This window comes from Limulus polyphemus, unplaced genomic scaffold (genome assembly GCF_000517525.1).
Source record: "Limulus polyphemus unplaced genomic scaffold, Limulus_polyphemus-2.1.2 Scaffold2481, whole genome shotgun sequence".
Classification (NCBI taxonomy): Eukaryota; Metazoa; Arthropoda; class Merostomata; order Xiphosura; family Limulidae; genus Limulus; species Limulus polyphemus.
In genome coordinates, this window is record NW_013668091.1 from 103,843 (window position 1) to 115,710 (window position 11,868).

The 11,868-nt window shown below is 35.1% G+C and overlaps 1 protein-coding gene across 2 annotated transcripts in view; it reads right to left on the minus strand.

Annotated features, from left to right (window-relative positions):
* The window catches only part of LOC106467079 (TATA box-binding protein-associated factor RNA polymerase I subunit B-like), a 52,043-nt gene extending 40,906 nt beyond the window's left edge, over positions 1 to 11,137 (minus strand). The window contains exons 1-3 of one of the 2 annotated variants that reach the window (XM_022395202.1): positions 11,002 to 11,137; positions 2,642 to 2,755; positions 229 to 420 (exon numbers count right to left, since the gene is read on the minus strand). In XM_022395202.1, the coding sequence (XP_022250910.1) occupies positions 229 to 420; positions 2,642 to 2,728 (279 nt within the window). In that variant the 5' untranslated portion in view covers positions 2,729 to 2,755; positions 11,002 to 11,137. Of the gene's footprint in view, positions 1 to 228; positions 421 to 2,641; positions 2,756 to 8,902; positions 9,053 to 11,001 lie in introns of those variants that run through there. The other variant, XM_022395203.1, reaches the window with a different exon arrangement.
* Positions 11,138 to 11,868: the final 731 nt, after the last annotated feature.

The window sequence follows — 11,868 nt, forward strand, 5'->3', positions numbered from 1 at the left end:
TAGTTATTATTATAATAGTATAGTAACTAACTAAACGTAAAGTAATAGTGACAACGAACAACACACACACTACTATAAGTACAGTAGTATATATATATATATATATATATATATATATATATATTCAAACATCTGGTCATAAGTTTTATATGTTAACCTATCACTGAAGTCTAAAAAAGTAAAACAAAAATGTAAAACTGAGCTTCACAAGTAAATTTATCATTTTACCTTTAGTTTTGGTGAAGCACCTAAGTTTATTAGTGCATGCACTTGTTTACAGATAATAATATTATATGCTTCAAGTGTAAACCACTGGTCACCCCAATCTTCTTCAACTGTTCTTTCACATCTCTTTTCTTTAATAGCCAGGCCCAGTATCTGACTATTTGGTTCCTCTTCACCCTCTTCCTCTAAAATTTGCTAACGGAAATAATTTAATGATTTAAACAAAGCATGTATTTAACATACAAAGGAACAAGCTATGAAGACGTATATAATTATAAAGAAATTATTTTATGCAATTCTACTAATTTATGAGTCACTTATAAAATTTGGTTCAAATGTTTTGACATTTATATAGCAGTAATACCATGTTTTTATCTTTCATCCATTTTCCTTGAATATGAAAATATGCAAAGAGGATATCATCATCATCAAATTGTTCAACAAATGCACACCAAGTGGATAGCCTTAATCCTTTCGTTATGTACTGGGTAGAATCCATCAAGTTCATAGCCACAAGAGTAATTATACTATGATTTTTGATAATATATACACATCTTTACAAATTTTACAGTTATTGGTAAACATTACAAGGCTTTCATACATAAAATATCAGGTTTTTAAAGTAAGTATTAAGATTTTATAATAAAAAATTTTCTCATACATTTTATTTTTCTGAATGTCGACTATCCAACATTCAAATTAATTTTGATTTTAAGATCAAAAATACTTTGTGCATTAGAACAATTTCAAATTTCACATGCAAAATCTTTATAACCTACAGATAATTATCAAATTTTGTTTTAGAAAAACTATACTTTCTCTATTGTTTTCACTACTGTATCTGTAAGTGTTGGTTTAATTTGACTGACTTTGTAACCTCAATAAAAAATTAGGAAATAAATACAAATTATGTTTTTTTCTTTCTAGAATGACAAAAATTATTACATAAAAACAAAAATGTTTAGTCTAAATCTCATAACATTATACATTTATATATATTTACTATTTTTATTATATTGACCTTTCAGTCATACCTGGCTAACATTATTGAAGTTGCAATGACACGGTGCACGTGCTCTCATATTACCATATCCAAGTATATAAAACTGGCCTTTACCAAGTGACCTGTCTTGGCTGTGTTTTAGTGGATTAGTATTTTGTAAAATACAGTCACTTTTCAGTTATAATACATTATATATGTGTATAAATTATTACTATTTACAAACAAGTTCTTAAACTTATTTTTCTTAAAACATAGAACAGTAAATAAAGAATTACAGAAAATAATTATCTTCTAGTTATGAACTTTGAACTCGTTTGCTGCTCGCTGTAAGTTGCTAAGCCTTAACAAATTTCACACATGGAGGATGTGGAATGAAATAATTATTTTTAGGTTTTATATATATACATTTGAAATAACCAAAATATCATAAATTACTGTATCGATACCATAGAATTCCACTATAATGTATCAAGCTTAGTAACTAAGCTGTATTTGGGTCTAAAAAATATGAAATTTCGAACAGACTAAAGACTCAACTTACCAGCTTGAAGACTTCTTTTAAAAGAAAGATTTAATGTCAAAATACTTCAAAATGGAGACATTCTGTGCTTTCGATTGGATATTTACATGTCAGAGACAGAAGTACTTGTACATAAGGAAGTGTTTCCAAAAATGGAAAGTGGTGGACAGGGCCAATGTGTGTGGTTCAGTACAAGTGATATCTCAGCAAGGAAAGATAGGAGGTTCTTATTTTATACTCTAGTTCATCAATTTCAGTAATTTGAATTTCTAATTCCTTAGAATCTATAGACTTTGTACCTGGACATCTAATTTGAAACAATGCTGCATTCAACATACCATGTGACACACAAAAATTGATATTTAGGATTTCATTTTTAATATTTACTTTTAAATTAAGAAATTAACTAATGGATCATATTAAAATTTGAGTTATAATTTACAATGTGATACCAAACTTATTGACATACATTCCTAAAATAGTAGTTAAAAAAATTTTGAATGCAAGTCTACAAACGCGATGACATGGCCTTTGACCTCTGACCATAGGAAGATCCTTAGAGATAGGGTGAAATGAATTGATGAGTAAGCTATCAATCAACGGCAAAAGAAAAAACTACTTATCAATAAGAATTACTTGCAGTAAGACTGTGGTGAAACACAGATGGACAGATCTGAAGAATAATTATTGTGCTATTGAAATGCTTATTTTCAAGTTGCTAAGTGACATGCTGTGATCCAAAGCTTGGTGGTGAGACTTATCTAATGAATAAATCTCAAACCTGTAGTCATAATATATTCAATTCATTAAATTTTCTTTACCTTTGTCTAAAACTAAAATGAATGATTAGGAAAAGAATAATTTTGTAACAGAGAAACAGAAGTCAAACTTACTGTAGTTTGTGTATTACAAGTCATACAAAAATAAAGGCCATCATGAAGATCAAATTCTTCTGCTCCACAAATTTCACATACAGGCATATTCCACCAAAGTTATAGTAGAATTTGCTGGAAAAAAAGGAGAGATAAAACAGTGGGATGTCACTTGGTAATGCCTTGGGAAGTGAGTAATGAAAAAATCAAAAGTTTATATCTTAAGTAGAAAACCTATTCTGCATTGAAGCAAAATACGTTTTCTATTTTTAACTTTATTAAAAAGTTGGCTAATGTGATTAGTTGTAAACTGTTTATTAATTGTTTCAGTTAAACTAAGGTTTCATCTTTTAAAAATTCAATACCATTAAGTTTTTTTCAAAGCATAAACCAACAACATTAGACCTATATACATCATTAGGTTTAAATTTATTAATTGTTCTTAGGTAGTAATTTGTTCAGTATGTTAACATTTTCCTAAACTGAAAATGTATTTCCCATAATATCTTCTTCATTTTTGCCCATCCAAGTATTAGTCTGATTTTTTTTTGCTTGCTCCAGTCTTTTATACCATACTCAATTGCCCTTGGCAATAATTGTCTTGTGATACTCTCCACCTACATCAATGCACCCTCTATCCTGGTACTGTATATAAACACCTCATTCAGGTAATTTTATCACCTTTTCACGACTGATAACAACCCAGTCTCTAACACTGGCTCTTAGTAGGGAGGAAGGATGGGTAGGTTAAGAAAATGTTAACTTAAAAAACATATTTACCCCTGCTGTCACTTATGGCTAGAATCCCACATTGAGAAGGTGGAGGGGCCAGTGAAGGAATTATCCATACAGAAAACATCTGCATAGATCATGGGTGTACCAAGATAAGTGGTACCCAAATGGGAGAACCACACTACATTCAGAACAGGTATGCTCTTCACCCTTCTTCTTGTATCAAGGATGGAATTGTACATGAGTGATCATCACTATAGGCCAGCTGCAACTAGATAGCTGAGGTTCCACTACTTGATCGCTATATCCTATGTTGGTGGCTAGGGGAACTGGACAGCAATGTTATATATACATATACTTTTAATTGAATCCCAACCTGTAGCTGTAGAGCGATGCATTCCAAACCACCAGAATCATGATGAGAAAGTAAGCAACACCAAAGCGGACAAACCTTCTCCTGAAGAAGCCCGAAAGGCAACAACCCCAGGCTTGGAATGATGAGATTGTGTATGCTTTATTCAACCAAAGGAACAGAACTCATCCAATCTGGAATTATGAACATTCATCCTTACTCCTCAACTGAGTGGACAAGGAGCCTTCCATTTGTCCCTGGAATTATGGGGAGGGAACGTGAAACAACTGTGCTCAACCAAAGACCCAGGATGACCACTCCACATTCAGAATAATGAGAAGAGAGTGGACCTTTTTGCATGAATGATATAATGACCCGATTTTGATCAAAAAGAAGGGCCATGCACATCCCACTCTGACCCTCTGGAGGAAAAAGTGCTCTGGAAACAATGCAGTAGATGAACCAAGTTTCCTAAATCTTTAAAAGCATATCTACCCGATTTATTCAATCCAATGATCAGCAAGGATGGGCAGAATTTCCATTAGCTTTACTCATGATAGTCCATGAGTGGCAGTCCAGCATAGTATGATAATACCACCTGGTGAGCTCCTAGGTGATCTTATGTTATGTGACACCTCATTTCTACAAAGCCTGTTGCAACTGGTAGTAATTATAGTGAAATAGTGATTGATGAAACCACATCTGTGTGGACAACATTTACCACAGATTGGCATCCTGTGAAAACAACACAAGGGATCCTGAAAGGTAGAAATAAAAATACTCGCTCCTCTGAATAGTCTAGCAGAAATAGTTAAAATAGCTAGGGGGGTTAAAAAAAACCCTCAGATGAAGAGACTGGCATATAATGTGAGATAAAGGTATTGGGGGAGGTCTACACATCAGTCTGCACAATGATCTCCAGCAGGCAATTCAACTGGGCTGAAAAGGACATAAAAAAGATAAATCTGATTAGATACGACTCAGAGAAGATACCTCACCTTCAAAGAGTGCCCAGAATAAAGTGATGTCTAGTATCTCTAAAGGTATAAAGTGCAGGCAACAAAACCTTCAAGACCCTCACTAAACATGACTAAGATCAAAATCTGATTGGACACAGAGAGAAAGAGTGAGCAGATGAATCAGAGATAAGGACTGAACCCCTTTCCTGTCTGACAGAATGTTGGGCAAGAAGATTTGGTCTGAAGACATAGAGAGAATGAGAAAGTGGTCTGTGGACAAACAGCACAAATCACACTGACCAGTGATGTGCATAAGTCAGCAGCCAGGAAAAATAAACCTGCAAGTAAAGGAGATACATGGCATGGAAGTCAGATCACAAACAGGTGTAGCGAAAGAACAAGTAACCTTAATCTACCTGTTAGGTAACTGGAATGGTCATTTTGAGCCAATTACCCAAAATGTTATGAGAAATTGGGAGAGTACTGGGAACTGTAGTTGTGATAATCTAACGGTAGTCAGTAAAGCTGCCATAAACAATGGAAATTGTGGAAGATGCAAAAAACTCTGTCAAAGAGCCAAGTCATAAAATGAGTTATGGTTGACACCACTGGCCGAAAATGGTTCAACCTCCTTTCAATATAACATTGTCAATATGCATGCAATTACTGTGGAGAAAAGTGCCTTTTGGACTAAGCAGAAACTGAGACAGATACATGTCAACCTTAAAAATTAAACCCTAGTGCTGTGTGAAATACAGTATAACCTCTGTGCCAGAAGCTTGAGCTTCTGGATAGCCAGGTGTGCCATATCCGATCATGGCTGTCTCCACAGAGAGAGCCTAAAAACAAGTGGTAGAGTTGGACACACTGGAAGGGACCGCAGAAGCAGGAACCTGAGTGTAGTTGCTAATCTGGTGCGATCAACAGGATCTGGCAATAGATTGGAACAAATCATATTTATACCCTGGGTAACATATGAAGTGGAGAGAAGGTTGAGAGTGGAGTGGTAATCCCATCCTATACAGATAGAAAGCATCTATTGGCAAGGCCCAAAGATGAGGTACTGGAGACCAAATTGCCAGTAATTAGGTGATCCAATAAAAGGCCAACCCACCAAACAGAGTTGCAAAATAAGAGGCAATCTAACTGAATCATGCAATTTAACATCTATTCTGTTTGGATTGAAACAATGGACCTGCTACCACACGCATCATCCGTGGAACATGGCAATATAAAAATGTGATAAGCCTAGTCCCAAGAAAGGAGGTCCAAAATTGGAAAATAAGGATCCATAGACTACACGCCTCCTTGATGAGAAACGTAAGACACCACTACAGAAGAGTCAGCTTAAGAAGCCCAGACCATGAGGCCTTGCCTGTTGAAGAGCAAGAAGGATGAAAACATTGTATAGAGAATCCTCATCATCCATGCATATACTCTGGCATTCCTGACTGTTGGCATGTGTACCCTATCCCTGAAGCAAGGCATTCATGAAGAGAACAGAACTCTGGACAAGGTGGCAGTACAGGAACCCAAATTGTAGTAGTGTCCTGAATTAACCTCTCATTCAAAAGGTATGAAGGATTTGAGAGATGACCACATTCCCATAAGAAAAAGAACCATCCATGCAGTGGGAGAAGGAGAGGTGAGTAAGAGTGTGGCATCCTATTCTATGGCATTGAGCAGGATAGGTGACAGCTGATCCTGACTAAGAGATGAGATGAAATATAAAAAATACCCAGACTGATAGCATAGTATTTGAGCAAGGATAGATGTTTCAGCCCTGAAAATGAAACCTGCATGGGTTGTATCTGAAAGTAGAATCAAGATGTAATGGTCTAACAATTGACAAGATGTTGCCAGCAATAACTAGTTGCCCATGGAATAGTGTGTGCATGGTACAATGGAGTGAAGGGACGAGAAAACTTGTATGATACGGCAGAACCAAAGTTAAGCCTATGCAAGTCTGAAGGGAAAAATCTGGAACTGCAGTACCTGACTCTTGTGCCTCACAAATGCCGATAGTGGTGGGATTCCACTGCTAAGACAAAGTGCATATAGAAGCCAACTACAACCAAGTTGAACATTTACAATCCCAGTACAAAAATCAATACAGATTGAGGAATGAATAACTTGTGAACCTTGGAGAATCAAGGCATTAATATACACAAGAAAGGTCGATGACTGGACACCAATCTCCTGTCTTTGTAGGCCCAATAACTAACAGAAATAAAAACTTTGATGAACTAGCCTGACTCTCTCACTATCCCCAGACCACCCAGACTCGGATAACTCTAGAACTAAGGTTCAAATCCCGATGAACAGTGGGACACGGAAACTCTACAGGTTGGGTGGATAATAGTGTGGAAAATTTGAGCTGAACAACCAATTGTGACTCGAGGATCTGCAGAGCTTTTGGACCCATGGTAAGATTACTACACATCTAGAAATTCTTGGAACCAAGACCCCACAGCCCATGAAGGTATACAATAATCACCGATGCTGCTGGCATTCCGACTAATCAGTGGTCTCCAACAACAATCAGAAGGAATGTAGAAGCCGAAAGTTGAACCAAAGTGCATGCTAATAATGGATCCAGTTCATCCTCAATGAAGCTGTTGATCCTGAGAGTCTTCTAACAAAGTGAAGTGAAAGGAAAAAAGGTATTCTACTAATCACCTAGTTGATGACATTAAACTGGGTATTTATAGCTATATCCACATTTTTAGGATGTTTAAGTGCTATAGATTACAGAATGACTTAAGTCGATTAGTAAATTTGATTACTACTTGGCAAAAGGACTTTAATTATAATACAGTGCAAAATAATGCATCACTGAAGAAAAGGATCTTGGCTTAGTGGTGTCTAAGCTGATCAAGCCATTGAAGCAGTGCACTGTTGTTAGAAGTAAAGCTAATAGAATATTATAGTATTACAGGCATATTTATTACAAGTCAAGAGGAATTATAGAGATATAACACAAAGCCCTAGTTATGTGTCAATGTAAACAGTTTTTGGCTTCTTACCTAAGAAAGGATACTAACTTGCTGTAATGGGTTCAGTGGAGGGCTACTAGGTTGATTCCAGGAATAGTTTTGATACCTCAACTTATTTTCTTTTGAGAAAAGATGGATAAATGGTGATCTTAATAAAGTTCACAATATTATCATGTAGACCAATAGAATTAAGGCCTCCGATATTTTTGTGCTATATTCTAAATTGAAAAAGAGGACACAGGTATAAAATTAAAAAAAAAAAGATGGATCAGGTTCCAGTTAAGACAATTTTATTTTTATAAAAGGAAGGTTAACTTACAGAATGAGTTGCCACTAGCAGGAATGAAAGTCAGCTCTTTATATATGAGTTAAAGAGAAAGAACCAACAATATCTTGAAAAGTAAAAATTGAGTTTACATTTTCTTTTTTTACAAGGAGGGTGTGCAAGGATAGCCTTATAGGACCAAATGGACTCTTGCTGTACATACACTGTCAGTCTCTACAGCTTTCTAGATAATGTATGTTAGCTAGTAATATGGAAAACAAGATTTAAGTATATACACAGAAATATTAAGTACGAGTCAAATGAGGTCACCAGTTCACTGCTGCTGGTTTGACCTTATTTTTATTATTACATTCAGTTTTGGTTACCTTAAGTTAAGAATGGATGTTCAGCAGTTTGGAAGTTATTGTACAGTGGCAGGTTGAAATCTTTTGACACACTTTTGATAAAGAAAGAAAAGGTGCTGGGGGCATGACTGAGGTTTGAGTTCAATAAATCTAAAAGATGTTTTCTATATATTTGCAAGCAATAACACTAGAGGGTTCAAGTTTAAAATATGGAATACTTTAAACTGTAGCTACAGTTCAGGGAATATTACTTTATTAATAATAGTAGTAAGGCTATGAACAGTTTGCATTAGTATGGTAAAAGCTGCAACAATGAGGGAATTTAAGAGATGGTTATACGAATGTTTTGGAGATCAGGGTTGAATATAAGGAGTTTCTTTATGCAAATTAGAGAAGGGTGGTGGTATAAAAATGGGATAATGTAAATGGGTCAAATGTCCTCCATGTTGTCCCTTTGAAATGAAATTAATATCTTTCTTTATTCTTCAGAATGTTTCAGCATTAATACTCAGATTTTCATCATTAATTTAGGAGAGGTACAAAGTTTCAAACATATAACACAGTAATCTATGTTTTGTGAACAAGTTTCAATAAATGTTTTTAAATTTTTTACTATTTTATTTCATCTGTTTTCTGTTCAGTTTTCTTCCAATGGTCTCTAAAATTTTGGTACTCATAGCTTACTATATTTTAGACTACATTTTAACAGATGATCGAATATGCAACCAATTTTTCTTTTTGTAAGGCAGTTGCAAAATCAACCAGTTACATGCACATGGGATAAAACTGCTTTAAATAACTAAAAAAAAAAAAGTTAAGGCTTTCCAATAGGTTTCACATTCACTTTATAATTTCAAGTCTAAACTCAATCTGCATAGTCAAACATTTAAAAAACTCAGTGAAAAATGTGCTGTTTGTATGCAGATTTCAGTAGCTGTTAATTAACTGATAGTGTTAGTTTAGCAATAACTATTAGTAGTATAATTAAGTTGTGCCATAGCATAACATTAGTGTTTTGCAAAAATGAAAAAAAGAAAAAGAGCTGTGACCTGTACAAGAACAGCATACATTAACAAAACATCCACTAAGATAATATCCCAGATAAATAACATGCACTGCTAACAACATTCATGCATCTGGGCCTATTCTCAGGTTCACATACATCAGTTACAAAAAACAAAACAAAAAAAAAACTCACATTTTCACTAAATTATCATCATTCTATAGTACATTGTGGTTGTTTGACCTGCTGGATCTAGGTCAAATTCAGCATCACATGAATCCCGGAAATGCATCAGACTGCTCCATTTTGCTTAATTGAATACAAAAATATGTAGGGGCTCCATACTCCTAGATCTCCTAAAAAGTGCTCAACACTTTACCCCATGCTAAAAGTTTACTTTTTCAGCTTAGTTTGTTGTAAATTTCACGCAAAGTTAAACGTTGACCAGGCCTGCCAAAATGGGGACTGTCCAGGGACAGAGGAGAATGAAATGAAACCTACTTATGCTGTAAAGCCCCTTTATCATATAAAGCATAGTTTTGGACTTTCCTTTGCATATAGGTGCTTGATACATTAAGAATGTTTGAAATAATAATTTGACTAATAATTAATATATATTTGTTACTTTATAGATTTAATAGATATTTGTTGTTACTTTACTAACATTTTTACGCTTATAATGCGAGCTAAAATCGGCTGCTGCTGCCTTGTTTATGAGCTTATTGCTGTCCTAATTTAGGATCTTCTTTTTAATAAGTTCTTAAAAATGTTAAAAAGAAAAAGAAAGGGGACCCAGCAAGGATGTTTGCCCTGGGGCTTGTACTAGCTCTTGGTGCTACTGATGAGGGCTATCTGCACTAGCTGTCCCTAATTTAGCAGTGATAGACTAGAGAGAAGGCAGCTAGTCAACACCACCCATCTCCAACTCTTGGGCTACTTTTTTTACAAACAAATAGTGGGATTGACCATCACATTATAAAAAAAACCCACAGCTCAAAGGGTGAGCATGTTTCATGACAGAAATTCGCCCCCGAGGCTCTCAGATCGAAAGTTTAGTGCCCTAACTGCCAGGTCTCACTCAAACAGGTTCTCAGTAGTTAGCAGCCTTGAAAATGTTATAAATCTATCAAGTTCTATCCAATTAATAACATTAACAGAATTAGTATTATTGCTATTAGTAATATTAGCTCTAATTATACAGCTCCAACTTAATCTAGTAGTAGTAGCATCAACAATTTCTTTAACAGCTTAACACTGGTAGTACTGACTGTTAGTATTAGTATTATTAGTGCAACATAACGACGTTAAGTGCAATTTAAATAATTAGACCTAGCCTCTAACGTTGGTGTTAATACACCTAACTTAGTTTTTTAGTTTGGTTTGTTTTGAATTTCGCGCAAAGCTACACAAGGGTTATCTGTGTTAGCCGTCCCTAATTTTAAATTAAAGTGACAGACCAGAGGGAAGGCAGCTAGTCAACACCGGCAACTCTTGTACCAACGAATATTGGGATTTATCGTGACATTATAATGCCCCCATGACTGTGATGGTGAGCACGTACATTGATGAACATTCGAAGTCATACACAAGACCAGCAAGTTGCGAGTCGAGCGCCCTAAGTTCCACCAGGCCATGCCTTAGCACTAAAGTAATTATTTTAATAGTGGTACTTATTATTAGTAGACTTTTAAATCCCGCAATATTCTTACCTTCAAAATTAATCTGCTACTGAAAATTTAAATATAATTAGTTGTCAAAAATATATACACAAACAGAGAACAACTAAAGTCATATTCAAATAAGCTGTACGTACAACCTCATGCTACAATCTCACTCTTACACTTACCCAAGTTCCACTAGAGGGCGGCCCATAAACAATTGATATCGAATATCATCACAGATGTATTAAGGTATGAGCAAATGTAGCATAAGCCCACGGCATATAATTGGCATACACTAAATAACTCTCTATACAAAAATAACATTGGTTGTGGTTTTTATATTCAATATAAAAATAAACATTTCTTGATCTGAGATAGAGGTATAGTGTCATATTACATTAGTTGATTTATGAACAGCTAGTAAAGTTCCAACAAGACAAACCTTACAAACTTATCAGCCTATTTTTTCTTATTTCAACTACTCTAATCCACTTATTCCATACATATTGTTACGTCTCCGTTTGTTAATTAACTTTCCGTAACTTCGTTCCGACGAAACTTGCGACACAAGTTCTTTACTTAATAAAACTGATTTATTCTTTCCGAATATAACTTTACCGATACACTCAACTTCAACAATCGCGTTAAAACAAACGCTAATCAACGAACGTCAACAATACTTCCGACTGCAGTTCAGTTACTCACTATCTACCCAGACACGTTACATTCCCCTCTTATATATATCCGCCTACCCTATATCTAGTAAGAACTAGAACATTCGCCAAAGTACAGGATAATTCAAGAAAGGAGAGAGCGTGAGAATCACATGATCTCAATGACGCAACACTGCCCCCTCCTTAATATTGTTCGTCCCGAACAATAACCACATACAATAAACCAATAACAATTAACGAT